General features: G+C 38.7%; 1 protein-coding gene across 1 annotated transcript in view; it reads right to left on the bottom strand.

Annotated features, from left to right (window-relative positions):
- Window positions 1-18,131, bottom strand: part of MATCAP2 (microtubule associated tyrosine carboxypeptidase 2) — a 40,688-nt gene extending 22,557 nt beyond the window's left edge. Inside the window, exon 1 of the mRNA XM_052639016.1 lies at window positions 17,427-18,131. Within this exon, the coding sequence (XP_052494976.1) occupies window positions 17,427-17,858 (432 nt within the window). The 5' untranslated portion in view covers window positions 17,859-18,131. The remainder of the gene's footprint in view (window positions 1-17,426) is intronic.
- Window positions 18,132-19,155: the final 1,024 nt, after the last annotated feature.

Raw genomic sequence — 19,155 nt, 5'->3', positions numbered from 1 at the left:
CACGACTGAGCGACTGAACTGAACTGATCCTGAAAAAGTACCCTAACAAATATAAGATTAAAAAATTACACTGGCAGTTTAACAACACTGGGGAAACCTTGTTCCTATCAACTAACTATTACATACATCAAAGAAAGAATAAAAATAGTGGGAGCTTTTTTGGAGAAGGGATGTAATTTTTCTCTCCAAATGCCATACAATAGCACATCATTTCTTTCACTGCATGACTACACGCACCAACATGGTAGCAACCCTACATGGGAGCTACACAGATGGTCCCAAAAGCTTAGCTGAATATGTCATATTCAATCATTCTTCACTGAAGTGTCCATCCTGTTGTCATCTCTAGAATTTTTTTTTATTTGTTTTCAACTGGTTCAACCTAGACACATTTGTCAGTGATCACACAGATTTCTAATATCCTTCACTGACTTTCCAATCCATTTGCATTAGACTCCAAAAGAGAGAGACAGTGGTTGGATAGGTGAATAAATTCAAGTTTTAAGAGACAAGTCAGCAGTGTTCAGTGGTTACTTCATCAGTGAGTATTTTTGTGTGACAAGAATTTCTGCTTCGTTATGCAACCTCCTACAGACCACACAGATTTTACTAGTATGATTTCAACTTTGGAAAAAACAAAAGGCAATAAGCAATTTTAAAAGGCACAAAGAAGCCTGGAAGGATACACCCAAATGCTACATGATATGATGTTCATCTTTGGGAAAGGGTAATGTGCTACACTGATGTTTGTTTGCACTTTACAGGACTTGTTTAAATTGTTTACAATATGCAAAGGAAAAAATCATTTTTTCTAGTTTCCCTGAGGTATGGTTGACAAAAATTGCATAATGATGTGTTTAAGGTATATAATGTGATGATTATATACACACACACACACACACACTGTGGAATGCATACTACAATCAAATTGATTTACAAATCCATCACCTCACATATGCAGTGGGAACATCTATGATCTTAGCAAATTTCAAGTATAAAATATATTATTATTACCTATAATCATTATGCTGTATTTTAGATACCCAGGACTTTTTACGAGTTTATAACTGAATTTTGGTACCCTTTGATCCACACCTTGCCACAAGTTTTTATTTTTTAAAACAGGAAAAAAAAAAGTTCATCCTTTCCCCCTAGAGCTCAGAAAATCAATATCTATACCACTTTGAGAATCAAACTTTCACACACCTTCACATGGTTAATACTTTTAAGAGGCAATAAATTTCATGTCAAATCTCTCTTCTCCATTAATATCATTTAAGTTAATCAGAAAACTACATCTCCCAATATTATTTGATGGGAGACTCAAACAAGCATCAGGGAATTCCCAATCACCACTTTCAATTTGTCATTCAGAATATCCCTTTCCTATCTTCAAATATATCGCCACCATTTCTTTAACTTCCAATGACATTCAAGTATTAAAAAGGAAAAAAGTTCAAGTTAATTTAACCAATTTAAAACATAAACCACACATCTAATTAAAGATTTTTCACCTCCCCTAGGCAGGGCCTGGTCTGGGGCCTAAAGAACTTTCACTAGGAAAGGAAGGCATAATCAGTGATTTGAGTCCTCCTAATAAGAAGCACAAGCTGGAATCAAGATTGCCAGGAGAAATATCAATAATCTCAGATATGCAGATGACACCACCCTTATAGCAGAAAGTGAAGAGGAACTAAAAGCCTCTTGATGAAAGTGAAAGTGGAGAGTGAAAAAGTTGGCTTCAAGCTCAACATTCAGAAAACTAAGATCATGGCATCTAGTCCCATCACTTCATGGCAAATAGATGGGGAAACAGTGGAAACAGTGTCAGACTTAATTTTTTTGGGCTCCAAAATCACTGCAGATGATGACTACAGCCATGAAATTAAAAGATGCTTACTCCTTGGAAGGAAAGTTATGACCAACCTAGATAGCATATTCAAAAGCAGAGACATTACTTGGCCAACAGAGGTCCATCTAGCCAAGGCTATGGTTTTTCCAGTGGTCATGTATGGATGTGAGAGTTGGATTGTGAAGAAAGCTGAGTGCTGAATAACTGATGCTTTTGAACTGTGGTGTTGGAGAAGACTCTTGAGAGTCTCTTGGACTGCAAGGAGATCCAACCAGTCCATTCTAAAGGAGATCAGCCCTGGGTATTCTTTGGAAGGAATGATGCTGAAGCTGAAGCTCCAGTACTTTGGCCACCTCATGCGAAGAGTTGACTCATTGGAAAAGACTCTGATGCTGGGAGGGTTTGGGGGCAGGAGGAGAAGGGGTGACAGAGGATGAGATGGCTGGATGGCATCACTGACTCGATGGACGTGAGTTTTAGTGAACTCCCAGAGTTGGTGATGGACAGGGAGGCCTGGCGTGCTGCAATTCATGGGGTCGCAAAGAGTCGGAGACGACTGAACTGAACTGAATCTCTCCCCCATTTCCCTTCAGCATATTGAATATTCAGTACTTTTAATATATTCTGTGGCTCAGTGGGTACAGAATCTGTCTGCAAATGTAGGTGACACTGGAGACGTGGGTTTGATCCCTGGGTCGGGAAGATCCCCTTGAAGTAAGAAATGGTAGCCCACTCCAGTATTCTTGCCTGGAAAATGCCCTGGACAGAGGAGCCTGGTGGGCTACCGTCCATGGGGTCACAGAGAGTCGGACATGACTGAGTGACTGGGCTTTTTGTTTGTGTACTGAATATAGTCAGTATATGGAAGAGGGAGTGAACAATTCCTGTATAACTGGTTCAGCTGTGGTCCTTCTCCCTTGACTATAATGCTACGGCAGGCCTTTTATAGAAGGTGCCTCCACTGCACAGCTACTGACCAACTTCCTCCAACAGAATCTATCCAAGAAGCCCCCCTGAAGTGGACCACTACCAAAACAACTTTTACAAAATTTAAAAGCACAACAGACCTTAATCAAAAAACAAGAAAAAATTTCAAGGAAACAACCTAACCTGGCATGTAAAAGAAAATGACAAACATACAAAACCTAAAGTCAGCAGAAGGAAGGAAAGGATAAAGATTCGGGAGGGCTTCCCTGGTGGCTCAGGCAGTAAACAATCTGCCTGCGATGCGGGATACCCAGGTTCGTCCCCTGGGTCAGGAAGATCCCCGGAGAAACGAATGGCAACCCACTCCAGTATCCTTGCCTGGAGAATCTCATGGACAGAGGAGCCTGGTGGGCTACAGTCCTTGAGGTCACAAAGAGTCGGACACAACTGAGTAACTAACACTTTCTTTCAAAATTCTAAAGGGAGGGGATAATGAGCTTTTAATAACAATGATAATAATGACAACCCCTCCTTCCTAGAAAATCATTATCATTCAGATAGCCTTTGCACTGGAAAACCAAGCCAACTTGACATGACTGAGCAACGGACACTTTCACTTTCTTCACACTCCCTAGTGGCTGAGTGCTGAAGAGTCTTCCTGCCAATGCAGGAGATCCGAGTTCAATTCCTAGTCTGAGAAGGTCCCACATGCCTTGGAGCTAAGCCCGTGCATCACAACTATTGAACCTGTGCTCCAGAGCCTGGGAACTGCAACTCCTGAGCCCACATGCTCAACTCCTGAGCCCACACTCTGCAGAGCCTGTGCTCCAGAACAAAAGCAGCCACCACAACGAGAAGCCCATGCACAGTGCAGGCCCCACCTGCCACAGCCAGAGAAAAGCCTGAGTGGCACTGAAGACCCAGCACAGACAAAATACATAGAATTAAAAAATAAAGATTAGGGAGGAAATAAAATAGATACTAAAAACAATAGAAAAAAGCAACAAAAACAAGAGCTGGTTCTTTAAAAGGGTAAACAAAATTAACCGCTAGCCAGAAGAAATGAGAGAGTACCCAAACAAAATAAGAAATGAAAAAGGAGAAATCTTGAGTGATATTACAGAAATACAAAAAACCATAAAAGAATACTATGAACAATTACATGGCAACAAATTTGACAACCTAGAAGAAATGGACAACTTTCTAGAAACATACAGCCTGCCAAAACTGAATCAAGAAAAATAATTTGAAGAGATGGATCACTAGAAGTGAAATGGAATCTGTAATCATAAAAAAAAGCTTCCTACAAATCAAAGTCCAGGACCAGATGACTTCACAGGTGAAGTCCACCAATCATACAAAGAAGAACTAATACCAGTTCTTCTCAAACTCTTCCGAAAGACTGAAGTGGAGGAACATTCCCAAAGACATTCTATGAGGCCACCATCACCCTGAACCAAGACCAGACAAAGACACCGCCAAAAAAGAAAATTACAAGCCAGTATCTTCAATGAATATAGATGCAAAACTTCTCAACAAAATATTAGCAAACCAAATCCCAACAACACATAAAAAAAGATCACACACCATGACCAAGTGGGATTCATCCCCAATTCACAAGGACGGTTCAGCATACACAAAATCAACCACATTACACCACATTAACGAAAGTAAAAAACCACATGTATCTCAATAGATGTAGGAAAAGTGCTTAAAATTCAACATTCATTCATGATAAAAACTCTTACCAAAGCAGGAACAGCGGGAACATATCTCAACATAATAAAAGTCATTTATGACAAACCCACAGATAATATAATACTCAGTGAAAAGCTAGAAGCCTTCCCACTAAAATCTGGAACAAGTTAAGGATTCCCACTCTCACCACTTCTCTTCAACATAGTATTGGAGGTCCTAGCAGCAATCAGACAAGAAAACGAAGGAAAAGGTATCCAAATTGGAAAGGAAAAGATGAAATTCTCACTATATGCAGATGATATGATACCATAAATAGAAAACCCTAAAGACTCCACACAAAAACTAGGCAAAACATTCTCTGACATAAATCATACCAATATTTTCTTAGGTTAGTCTCCCAAGGAAATTGAAACAAAAGCAAAAATAAACAAATGGGACATAATCAAACTTAACAAGCTTTTGCACAGTAAAGAAAACCGTTTTTAAAAAAAAATGAAAAGATAACTTATGGAAGAAAAATTTGCAAATGATGCAATGGACGAGGTTGTAATCTTAAGATGTATAAATAATATCCCATACAACTCAACAATAAAAAACCCAGTCGAAAAATGGGCAGATGACCTTAATAGACATTTCCCCAAAGAAGACATACAGATGGCCAGCAGGCATGTAAAAAGATGCTCAACACCAATAATTATTAGAGAAAAGCAAATCAGAACTACAATGAGGTACCACCTCACACTGGTCAGAATGGTCATCATTTAAAAGTCTACAAATAACAAATGTTGGGGAGGGTATGAAGAAAAGGGAACCCTCCTATGCTGTTGGTGGGAATGTAAGTTGGTTCAGTCCAAGGAAAGAAGTATGGAGGTTCCTCAGAAAACTAAAAAGAGAATTACCACATGATCCAGCAATCCCACTCCTGGGAATGTAACTGGACAAAACTATAATACAAAAAGATACACGCACCCCTATGTTCACAGCAGCATGGTTCACAATAGCCAAAATATGGAAACAACTTAAATGTCCATCAACAGATGAATGGATAAAGATGGTGTGTTACATATACACAATGGAACACTACTGGGGCATAAAAATGAACACTCATGTCATTTGTAGCAACATGGAAACAACTAGATTATCATACTAAGTGAAGTCAGAAAGAGAAAGACAAATAGCTTATGGTGGTAGTGGTTTAGTCACTAAGTCGTGTCCGACTCTCTGTGGCCCCATGGACTATAGCCTGCCAGGCTCCTCTGTCCATGGGGTTTCTCAGGCGAGAATACTGGAGTGGGTTGCCATTTCCTTCTCCAGGGGATCTTCATGACCCAGAGACTGAACCCACGTCTCCTGCATTGCAGGCACTCGCAGGTTCTTTAGCACTGAGCCATGTGGAAAGCCCCATATTACATATGATATCACTTATATGTGGAATCTAAAATGTAGAACAAATGAACCTATCTATAAAAGAGAAACAGACTCAGAGAAAACAGACTTGGGCTTGCCAAGGGGGAAGAAGGGCGAGAGAGGAGGACCAGGAGTTTCAAGAAATGGTGCTGGGATAACTGGATATAAATAAAAGAATAAAATAGGACCCCTACCACATATCACATACAAAAATTAACTCAAAATGTATCAAAGACATAGATGTTAGAGCTACACACAAAACTCTTAGAAGAAAGCATAGGCACACATTTCATGACCTTGTATTAGGCAGTGGCTTCTTAGATACGACACCAAAACATCAGCTAACGAAACAGGTAAGCTGGACTTCATCCAAATTAAAAGCTTTTAGGCTTCAAAGGTCACCACCAAGAAAGCAGAAAGACAACTCACAGGATGGGAGAAAAGTTTACAAATTTCGTATCTGAAAATGACATATCTAAAATATATTAAGAATTCCTATAACTCAATAATAAAAATACAAATAATCCAATTTAAAAAGTGGGCAAAAGATCCAAACACAGTTCTCCAAAGAAGATATACAAATGACCAATAAGCTCATGAAAAGATGCTCAACACCATTAGTCATCAGAGAAATACAAATTAAAACTACAATGATATATTACTTCACACCCACTAGAATAGCTATAAAAACAAAAACGAGTTGACCAAAAAAGAAGAAAAGAGTTGACAACGATGTGGAGAAACTGAAACTCATACACTGTTGGTGGGAATGTAAAATGATGCAGTATTTTGGAAAAGTTTTCCTTAAAAGGTTAGACAGAGTTCCCATATGGCCCATTATATATGATCTCTGATCTCCTACCATATGACCAACTACCATATAATCTACTATTAATACTAGGTATATACCCAGGATGACCAAGATCATGTTCACACAAAAATCTGGACACAAATGTTCATCGCAGCGTTGTTCATAATAGCCAAAAGGTGGAAACAATCTAATTATCAACTGATGAATGGACTAATACAATGTGATATCTATTATCCAATAATAAAAAGTACTGAAGCATGCTATGATATGGACTAATCTTGAAAACATGCTAGACATGCTAAGTAAATGAAATCAGTTACAATGAACCATGTACTGTGTGACTCCATTTATCTGAAATGTCTGGAACAGTTAAATCCACAAAAAGAAAAATAGACTGATGGTTGTCTAAGGCTGGGTCGGGGGTGGGAGTGTTGGCAAGAAATGGTGAGTCACTTCTAATGAGTACAGGGTTTCCTTTTTCAGGTGATAAAATGTTCTCAAATTTGATAGTGATAATGACTACATAATCCTAAGCATATTGACAATCACTTAACTGTACACTTTAGATGGATTAACTACATGGCATGTGAATTATAGTCATAAAGCCATCATTTAAAAAACAAATAGTAATCAAACAGCACAGTATAATATTTAAACCACTAATTCAGAAAATGAAAAATCTCTGTAGGAAACTTACAGCACTATCTCGTATGATATAGCCAACTTTCTGAAAAATCTCAACACTGTTGAATGATCTACTTTTGGTTTACTTGCTGATTCTGTTGCTGTTTAGCAATTTGGAAACCTCATCATCAGTCAAAAGCCACTTCAACAGTCATGTGCTAAAAACCTATTTCCCTTTTCAAATGCAGCTATCACTCAATGAAAAGCTATACACCACAGGGACACTAGTACAAGCCTTGCTGACACTGTGGAAAGTCTAGAAGTCAAAAGACCTGGTTTTATGTTGGTGCCCTACCTTTAACTGACTGCGTGATCTTAGCTCTGTCATTTCACCTTTCAGGTTTAGTTTCTTCAACAGCAAAATGGAGATGAAAATCTTTGCCCTACTTACCTAATAGGGTTGGTGTGAGGATGAAATTAGAGATAGACACAGAGACTAAAAGAGGGGAGGGAGAGAAAGAGAAAGAGAACTTGTTTGTCGTCTGTTTCCCAAATGACTGTGGGCTTCCCCGGTGGCTAAGTGGTCAAGAACCTGTCTGCTGACATGGTTTGATCCCCGGGTCTAGAAGATTTCCTGGAGGAGGAAATGGCAACCCACTCCAGTATTCTTGCCTGGGAAATTCCACGGACAGAGGGGCCTGGCAGGCTACAATCAATGAGGTCCCAAAAGAATAAGACATGGCTTAGAGACTAAACCACAGAGGAAACAGAAGAGCATCCTTATATACCAGTGTTTTTAGAAACACTGCGCTGTCCCCCCAAAGGAACATACGTGCCCAATGAACTTGACCCTGAGTCACAAATTTGGATCTACTGTTTGTAGAGTATTTCACTGAATTTCTAGCATACCATTAATAACATCTTTCATTCATTCATCTTTATGGTTACTTTCTTTCTGCCAATCCCTGCTTTTATGTTTATATTTTAGAATCTTTTAGAATCTAATTCCAAGCCTGGCCATTAGACTGACAGAGATTACACTGAAATTTACATAGTTTAATAATATTCTGTTGGATATATGAATAAAATTTTGTGAAAACACAGAAAGGTAAACTGTAGTGGGGCCCTAGAGGAAACAGATGATATTCCAGGTAGAGGGGGATGATATTGTCAAAAGCATACACAAAGCAAAGAAAGTGAAATACAGAGCTTTCAGGCTAGACAGGCACCAGGAAACTCATTTATTTAGTGCCAGGAACTAAATGAGATTGGAAATCTAAATGAGCTTTTCAATCTAAATGAGATTTTGATTTTGAGATTTTCAATCTCTGTGAGATTCTGGGAACAGTTGAAATAAATAAAATACACTTTTATAAAAGAGGTTAGTCTCGTGGTAAAGGCAAAAAAAGAAACTTAAGGATGATAACAGAGTGATACATTTCGTGACAGATAATCTGCATGAGATGCTGTGGGAGTCCAGAGCTGACTTTGGAAACCTAAGCCTGAGTGAGATCAGGAACCATGAAAGACCTGCAGGCCATGGTAAAAATTCTGGACTTTATCCTGAATTATGAGCAGCTCTGAAGTTTTGCAGGAAGGAAAGTGACACAATCAGATTTGTACCTTAGACACTGACAGTAGTGTGGAGAGCAGGAGAACCTGCATTTGCCAATAATTCAGTTTTCTGTAAGATTGTTAAACTGTGACCAGATTATAATAAAAAGAAAAATATTTGGATAAATTATATTCTACATATGCAGAACCCAGGAAATAGATCCGAGACACTGAGTCTGCCTTAAATGAAGGAACAAGTGAAAGAACACAGAGGACAAAGAAAACCGTCACCTACAGCCTTCCCCTCAATCCCCTTCTGCCCCTTCTGTCTTCAGGGTTCGGGGAAGTTTGGATGTATACAATGTTAAGTGGGAGAGTGAGAGGGTAAATGCTACCAAGAGAAGATATTTGTAAACAGTACAAATTAGTACTGCAAACTCTTCTTTCACTACCTACAAGGAAGAAGTAGATATTCAAGCTGTTTTGGGGAAAAGAATTTAAGATAAGAACCTGAGATTGCAGGTTAGGCAAGTTTTCAAAGGCACATCAATGAAGTGTTGTTTCAATGAGTCATCAAGGTCATACCTTCTTCTAAGGACACACAATCTGATTGGGGTGTTGCCATCTCTGTAACAAAATCTTCCTTGATACTAGGTTAAGAAATGACCTTACGTCTCCAATCTAATACACAAAACTACTATGAGAGGTACTAAACTCAAAACAATCTTTTAACTTTAATGAATCTGGAAGAAGGGTTGTGATTTGCTCAACAAAAAACTGTGTCACCTAAGGAGAAGTATAGTTTAAAGAAGGCTTGCTTTTCCCTCCCCCTTTATAGTCTGGACAACTTGAGGTCTACCAACACAAAATACCTTAATACTAATACAATTAAAACATGGCCTCAAAGAAATTTTATATCAAGACATATTATCAGTGAAGGTATCTGATTTCCAATGGTGTTATTTCTACCAAAAAAGGAAAATGAACACTTGCTTGTTTTAGAACACAATGTCATTTTATGTATTATGCATGCATTTTATCTAACAATAAATTACCTATTCCATTTTCACTGTAAACTCCAAAAGCAAGACATTTTCTGAGGACCACATTTTAAAATCTTTATGCTATGCATCACTGGCCTCAAAACAGAGTTTATGTGTAATAGATCTGGTCAATCAGAGGTGGCAAACAGGCAACCCAAGGGATGACTGTGGCCCACAAACAGGTTTTCATTGGTTTGAACAACTTTTTTTTTCTTTAAATTAGTTGTCAACATTTACAAATTTGAAGACTTTGTATAAAATTCAAGTTATCTATCTTCTCTTACAATTTCTGAGGATATGATACACTAGACCCCAGCTACTATCTGGTTTCCAGTTGCCTACAGTGCCCAGACAACTCCCTGCAATCATTTATGATCCTTGCTCAGATCCTACACATGTGACTCTAGCTGTATAAAGTCTGCTAACCAGGAAGAAAAAAAAAAATCAGAATTTATTTCCTAGCATAATGAAGCTGGGCTTCCCTGATAGCTCAGTTGGTAAAGCATCTGCCTGCAATGCAGGAGACCCCAGTTCGATTCCTGGGTTCGGAAGTCCACTGGAGAAGGGATAGGCTACCCACCCCAGTATTCCTGGGCTTCCCCTGTGGCTCAGCTGGTAAAGAATCTGCCTGCAATGCAGGAGACCTGGGTTTGATCTCTGAGTTGGGAAGATCCCCTGGAGAAGGGAAAGGCTATCCACTCCAGTATTCTGGCCTACAGAATTCCAAGGACTGTATAGTCCATGGGGTGGGTCACAAAGAGTCGGACACAACTGAGCAACTTTCACTTCACTTCATAATGAAGTTGGTCCATCTAGATACTTACTTTGAATATCTGAACTCTATAAATGAAAACGCAATGGTATTCCACAGAATGTTAAGCATTACGTTATTTCAATGGAGGAAAAAAGTTGGAATTCTTTTCTCTAAATACCTCTGAGATTTTATGATAACTCTATCAAGCTACCTTTGATAGCATGGACCATTAACTTTCATTTACTTCAAGAACTATATTTAGGATACTCTAATTACATAAGCAGAACAGCTTTTTTTTCAGTTAGGCAGATGTAGAATATATTAATACCAAGTAATATCCTAACTTAAATAATATGGTTATGATGGAAGTGGTCTTTTTGAGACATCAAATACCTTTAAAAAATCAATTGTTTTTTGCAGCTTGCTTTCTCAACTGGTACTGTTTCACTCATGGACATAGCTTTTTATAAGAATTACAAGTTTGTGTCACTCTTAATGTTTTGTTACTACCAATATGCCTGCACTTGGTAACACTATGACTTTGTACTCAGTCTCCAAGCTGTTGGAACCCCTGTCTGCTCTGAGGTATACAGTTCCTTTCCTGATGACTACTCTCCTTTCCAGAAGGTGCCTTGTCTGTGCTTTCCCCTCAAGATGCTGCTGGACTTCTGGTGACAAGAGCTAATTTTACAATCCAATAATGTTAAGTGTAATACCTTCCTACTAAGTTTCAGGTTCTCACATTAAAAATTTTTGCCCCCATACTACATACTCATGTAAACATGGTTGCCAGAGAGTCAGTAAGGAATTTACATTTTCCTAAAGATACGTTGTGAGGTTTAATGAGAAATTCACATGAATTTAATATAAAATATAGATTTGCTCACACCCTGATTTCCTTGGTTATTCTCTTCCCATTTCTGCTGTTAGGCTACATTCTCAGTAACCTTAGTTTAAAAAGCATTCTTTAGAATTATCAAGTTGAACACACATTGTAGAAAGAAGAACTGCATTGAAGTGGTTTTTTTCCACTAGGTTTTGCACTTAGAGAAACAAATCTCACTTACTTGTAAAGTTAATTTTAGCAAACCAAAATATTTGCCAATTATGGGTTGAGTTAATAAAGCACTGATATCGGAAGTAAAAGAATCTTCAGTTAACACAGCAGGCAGAAACTGAGCTTTTCTGTGATTAACACATGATGTGGAAAGATAGTTAGACATTTTAACAAAACGCATGACACAACTGAATACATAAGGACCTGTAATGGAATCTTTAAGTGATCAGCCATAGAATTTTGTGGGCTGGAACTTAGGTGTGTGGTCCTAGAAAGGGCTCTCAAGGATCACTGAGTCCATTCCCCTCTATATATGAGGAAAATGAAGCAGAGACTGCAATGTTTACATGAGTATATAGTATGGGTGCAAAAATTAAAAACAGAAACATTCTGCACCACAGTGTACAAGAAAAACTTCAGAGATCAGGTCTACCTCTCCTCTAGGAAGAGCAAGAGTCCTAAAAATCAATCATAAGTCAAAGAATACTTTTTTAAAGAAGGCAATTCTTCAATTTCTTAATTTATATGTCTAATAAACCTCTTAAGACAGTGATTCTTATAAATAGCTATAAGATCCATTTCACTATTGGCTAAGAGGGTTATGTTTCAAAATACTGAAAAAATTAACATTTATGGAGTGCTCTGATATGCTAAGATGGAAAGATGAAAAAGACATTTTACTGTATGTTTTTTACGTCATTTTTTTTACAAATATATCTACACATTTCTTCTAGTAATTACAAGCCCTTACCACCTGTTGTTCATTCATACTGCTGCTGCTGCTAAGTCGCTTCAGTCGTGTCCGACTCTGTGAGACCCCATAGACAGCAGCCCACCAGGCTCCCCTGTCCCTGGGATTCTCCAGGCAAGAACACTGGAGTGGGTTGCCATTTCCTTCTCCAATGCATGAAAGTGAAAAGTGAAAGTGAAGTCACTCAGTCGTGTCCGACTCTTCGTGACCCCATGGACCGCAGCCCACCAGGCTCCTCCGTTCGTGGGATTTTCCAGGCAAGAGTACTGGAGTGGGGTGCCACTGCCTTCTCCATCATTCATACTAACATTCTTCAATACTCAACCCCACACCCCATCTTTCCTAACTGCATCTTCTCCTCCAGTGGTTACAAGATAAGATGCCTGGAACCAAATCGAAGGTTTCAAAGAGTTTTCTTCTTTATAAATCACTTCAGTGGATTATTTTCGCTTAGATGGTGGATGTTAAATATCACTTCCTTCTACAACCTCCACTTCCATTAATATGGATAATCAAAAACCGACTGTATTTGCAAATAACAACTGTTTGTGGCTTTTTCTGTTGCTGTGTTTTCCACTTACTATGGCTAGTGAAGCAGCATCACAGCAGGAAAGCTAAGATGACTGCCTTGATGAGAACTATTCGAGAAGGAGGGAGCAGGGAATAATCTTGCCATTTTATCCAATCCATACCAATGTTTCCCTCCATTAATATGGATAATCAAAAACTGATTGTATTTGCAAATAACAATTATTTTGAAAAATGTAATGCCTTAGAAAAACAATGGATATACTACTTCACTGAAGGCATTTTGAAAGTTCAATTATTTTGTTTCAGTTGAAAATAACTTAAATTTTATTTTAACCCTCTTGTCAATTCTCAGTTGTGTATACTTCACATGAAATAGAAAGGAAACAGAAGAAATGCAATGAGGACAGTGGTCAACAGAGAAAAGGTATATATTGTGGGAGCTGCAGAATCCCATGGACAGAGGAGCATGGCGGACTAGAGTCCTTAGGGCCACGAAGACTCAGACACAACTGAAGCAACTTGGCACACATGCATGTGGGAGCTGTAAATGTTTCTCCTTTTTCCCTGGCAGAGTCAAAGGGGCATGGGGAGAGAAGTCAGTCATCTACAATGCTATGACAGCCTTTGGGGGCACTCTGTACTTGCTTCTTTCAATTTACTCAGTTTACAGTCTAGGCACCCAGGTTTAACCTTGCTACTCTTTCCAAGGCACTAAATGACAATTTATTATGGAGTTGAGACTGCAGCTGTAGCTGGAAGATGAGGATGGGTGCCGAAACAGCAGAAGGTAAACACTCATCTTAAAGCTTCACAAAAAATCAGCAACTAATAATCACTCTTTCAAAGGTGGGCCCAAGCTCAGTTTGTAAATAGCAACCTCTGAAACTGTGCCATACAATGGTCCTTTACAAAGCTGTAAGAAGCCAGACCTTATAACTCACCAGGAGTCTCAAACTGACAACGACTATAGCCCACAGAAATGTTTTACTTGAGCAATACTGAGCTTTATTTTTTTTTTTTTAGTATTGAGTTTTGTATTCTTTTTTCTAAAATCTGAATGTAAATGCCCTAAAAAAAAAAATTAACCTAAGCCCATTTCTTACATCCTGTAAAGTCTGCAGGAAACCAGAAGTAGCCTCAAAAGAATCCTTTCACAATGAAGTCACAGGATGCAATTAACTTCTCCAGCAATTGAGTTGTAAAGAACATGTAAAGAGGGGTCTACTAATGAAACTGATTACACATTCAATTCCCAAGATTTTTTTTTATCATAGGCTAGTCACATAAGCACCCCTATGCCTAGAAAATCTAAAATTCCAGGCTCCCAAAAGGAAAAGAGGTATTCAATAACATACTGTTTGTACAATGAGACATGGCAAGCTCCTCTTACCACTTAGGGAAAGTTTATTTCAGTATAGGAAACTGTTCAACAGACAAGTTCCCAGACACTAGGCTCCAATTAATCTTGCAACAAAGGCTTTCTAACGATGGTCGTCTCAGGCCTATTCTCTTAACTCCTCTTACATATCTTTACCATTTCTTCCTTGACAGCCAGCGGGGTAGCCTCAATCCAGGGTCTTTACCCAACACCTCAAAGCCTTCCTTCTCCCCCCATTTTCTAATCACTTATGATCCCCACTGCTCCAGCTTTACTAACAAGAACATAATTCAAACTTTAATTTATAAGCCAAACAAAAGTTAACTTATTTTGCCTATGTTATTAAACTATCACTCGACCAATCAGGGCTTCCAGCTAACAGGATACTAGCCATGATCTACAATGAGATATGATTCCAGTTAGAGTGGGAAATCAGTGACTTAAGCTACCCACTGGCTTTATCATATAAACATGTAATTTTCATTTGACTGCTGGACATACTGCCGAGGATTCCTATCATTGCCCTGAAGACCCTTCCCATCTTGTTCAATAATGTGCTGGGTGTGAAGCCATTATGGGTTTGATACCTAGGTTTTCCAGGATGGTCAGCCACAAAGAAGGGAAGCAGAATGTACTGGCTGCCAGGTCACTGCTTGAATGTGCTACACTATGGCTTTACTTCTGACTCATTGGTGAGGAGACACCTGACCCTGCACATCTTTCAGCATTTTCTCATCCCAGATCCCTTGCTCTTTCCTGCAAAGGTCCACAACCTCAGAAAACAGACATTCTCAGCTTCTGACTCTCAAGGGTTGAGGAGCTGAGAGGAGCTGAGACTCACAATGGCTGCCAGCAAGAGGCTAAGCAGCGTTCAGCAGGCTCCACGTGGAGTTATTTTCAAGTCCTGCAGCCCATGCTAGATGCTCTGAACCACCTAAAGGGCCCGAGTACCTCCTGAGGAACCTACTGCCTAGACTAGAAAAAAAAACAGTCCTGGAACTCCTTGACATTTTTGGCGCAACCAATTAGGAATGAACAGAACCTGGGCACTACCTTGGTTCCACTACGGTAGACTTATCTGGCCTGGATTTACCATTGCTCTGCCAATCTGTGCACTAAAGAGAACCACAGTCACTGTCCAACAAAAATACAGATTGCCTGCCTTGGAACGATCCAGATCATGAAACTTACAAGACTACCAGCGAGGGGTTGGCAAGGCCTCAAGGGTGGAGGCCAGAGACCAGTCGGCTAGTTTGGCCACCCTGACCCCTCTGAGGAGCACAATTCTAAGTCCTGAAACTAGGCCTGAAGCTGCTGTTAACTTCATAGCTGGGAAGGGGAAGGATGTATCATGTCAGAATTCATTCAGATGCTAAGTAGGAACTTAAGCATATTTTATGGGGGCCCTGTTCTGATGAATCTCCTTTATTAGATTAAAGTGGTTTGAAGTACATTTGGCTTTTGTTGTGATCATTCTTCCAAATGGTGGCATTTGAAGTATTTAATACCAGCCAGCTAGGATTGCTGGTCCTATTTAGAAGTCTCAAATGACCCATAAGATGTTGGAATTGGGCTAAAATAAAGACTGTAGGGCCAGAAACCAAGCACCGTCAATTCTCAATCTTTGGAGCTGCTGATGCTTCCTAACTCCCCTTCCAGGACATGAAAGAGCATTCATTTTAACCGAATAGTGGGAAATCCCTTTACCAACTGGTAGGGCTTGCAGAAGACTCCAAATTAAATACTGATAAAGAAATCTCAGCCATCTCTTTTAGCATTAAGGGGGAAAAACACAATAGCATTTTTATATTACTGTCAATTTTAAGGGAATGTAATACACACTACTGTATATAAAACAGATAACTAATAAAGACCTATTGTATAGCACAGGGATCTCTGCTCAATATTCTATAATAACCTATATGGGAAAAGAGTCTAAAAGAAAGTATATTCATGTATAACAGATATACTTTTCTATACACCTGAAAAAATACTATAAATCAACTATACTCCAATTAAAAAGCGGGTGGGGGGGGGGATGCACTTTCCTGAGCAACTAAAACAAAGAAAGAAAAAGCTTTAAAAGACTGGTCAGATTTCATATAATCTAAAACAATAAAAAAATTTGCTGGCCACAAGTCCAAAGAACTTGCACTGCAGCAAAATGCTAAAACGGCATCTGCTAAAGACAAATGGAATCATGCGGCTTCATGGAGCCTACAGATTTTCAACCAGTGATGAAGCCAAGTTGAACCTAATGCATTATAAAAACCCTATACAAAGTTAATTTAACCAAATGTAGTCTGCTTTTAAGATCTTAGCTCTATGCCCTGAAGGTAAATATCAGCCAATTTCTCCTCAAAAACTTAAGCAGATTTTGAAGTTCATAAGACCTTAACACAAAAAACTATGTGCTAAATATCTAAATTGAGCAATTGGAAAGAGATGCTTTTGTCATCTGCATCATGATTTGCAAACCCTGAAGGTAATTTTAAAAATTCCATTATTTTCTTCTTTAAGTGAATACTGAAATAGTTATTTGATGATTGTTAAAATTTTCAGTAAAGCATTAAAAAGTTCTTTGGCAAGTTTCAAGCCTCAGTCCCTAAAATGCCGTTTGGGGCCTAAGCAAGCTGTGCATGTAATACAACAGGGAGAACCAGAGATATGCATGCTCCATCTAATGCATTCAAAATCAAAAAGAACACAAACACTTGTATGTGGATTTATGAAAGGGCCACAAGTCTGTAAATCCCAAATGAAACGTTAAGAGTCAGAATCTGAAGCTTTTTCCTAATATAGTTGCTTCCTGACACAATGTTTACACAGTAGATTCTTTATAAATTTTGATTAGAGTGAAGTTATTTAAATATGGGTTGACACTCACCTAGAGATTTCTTGTCACATATTTATGTATCCTAGATGGGAGATAACTATAAATAATTGGAGTATTTTTGAACTTTTTTGGCTTTCTATAAGATGGCAAATAATTGTTTTCACTACATAAAGTGAAATCACACGACCGAAGTAGCATTTTACCTGCTTAAGAAATCGATCAGATGCATTGCTGTGCTTGGCCAATATGCTTGGCAGAGAGGGATTAGCATACTCAAACTGAGGATTGTAGGTGTAGTCAGACTTGAAGAACCTCAGTTTTTCTTTCTCCAAGTTGGTGGGCTTTATAGCAGTCAGTATACAAAATTTCTTTCCAGAAAAATCATCTCCTTTTTCAAAACTTCTCGACAGCAGAGGCTGTGGCTTTGGCTTTGGCTTTGGAAGTGTGGAGAAAAGGTGTCGCTTCACCTTTCTTTCATTTTTGGGTTTCGGTGGCAGTACTATGGTGTTTCCTGTAACAGAGATATGATCAGTAAACTTTACAGGACTTGACACTGAACTGGTGACAAACACAGCAGGCTGCCTTTCTAGGCAGTACCAAGTACTACTGCTCATTACAGGCACTGGGGCTTTCATCTTGCGAAGGTCTTTACTACGTGAAGAGCTAGGAGATTTGCTGGGTTTTCTACATCTTTTGGAGCCGGTAGAGGAAGGCTGTTTTTGTGAATGATGCTTTTTCTCCTCTTTGCTCTGTAGTAGGACATTGTAACTACTGGTTCCAGTTGTGAAAATGTCCTTCAGTATTCCAGGAGATAAATGTGAAATGCTTCTTTTGCTGTCAATGATCAAGGACGCTTCTGCATTTAGAATGGACTTCTTAGCAAGCTCTTGCTCAGGCCAGTGAAGCTTTTCTGTGTTAATAAAATCAAAACAAAAGAAATAACAAAGATGCCAGATGAAGCAAATTGCTTATTATATAAAAAGCATCCTGAAGGGTCTTTAAACTTTCATAATTTTGCAACAATCTTTGGAAAACACATTTTAAATATTAAAATAACATATTATTAAACTTGGTCAGGCCAGACATGGTCACTTCTATAAGAATGTATATACACCAAATTAGCTGTAAAAATCCTTAGCGTCAAACCATTTAGATGATCAAAGTTTATTACAGATATGAGATAATATATACAAATAATCTTAATACTCAATTCTACCAAAGCATGTAGATTTTCATAGAAAGGATATACTTTAATGGTATTATCAATATCAAAGCAAAATCCAAGACAGTTTCAAAGCCAACAGAATCTTGAAATATGACACTATATATAAAGATAGCCACAGTAAAAGAAGGACAACACTCTCTTATATCAAAAACATTTTAAATTAAATAAATGATAAGTATACATTCACGCATGTTTTAGTAATATCACTGAATATTAATTAGTTTATTTTCTTAATTTTCGGCTATAGGTTAAGGTAGGACTTCCCTGGTGGCTTAGCACTAAAGAATCCATCTGCAATGCAGGAGGCGTGAGTTCGATCCCTGCCTCTGGAAGATCCCCTGAAGAAGGAAATGGCAATCCACTCCAGTATTCTTGCCTGGGAAATCCCATAGACAGAGGAGCCTGGCAGGCTGTAGTCCATGGGGTCGCAAAGAGATGGACATGACTTAGCAACTATACAACACAGGTTAACATTAAAGAAAATCAAAATTTTTCTTGCCAAGTCTTTTAAAAACATAATTACTACATAGGATGTGCATGCAAGGTAAGTTGCTTCAGTCATATCCAACTCTGTGCAACCACATGGACTGCAGCCTGCCAGGCTCCTCTGTCCATGGGATTTTCCAGGCAAGAATACTGGAGTCGGTTGTCATGCCCTCCTTCAGGGGACCTTCCTGACCCAGGAATTGAACCCGTGTCTCTTACGT

This window comes from Budorcas taxicolor, chromosome 4, assembly GCF_023091745.1.
Source record: "Budorcas taxicolor isolate Tak-1 chromosome 4, Takin1.1, whole genome shotgun sequence".
Classification (NCBI taxonomy): Eukaryota; Metazoa; Chordata; class Mammalia; order Artiodactyla; family Bovidae; genus Budorcas; species Budorcas taxicolor.
The sequence above is the reverse complement of the archived record's forward strand: the minus strand, read 5'-3'. Positions and strand labels throughout refer to the sequence as shown.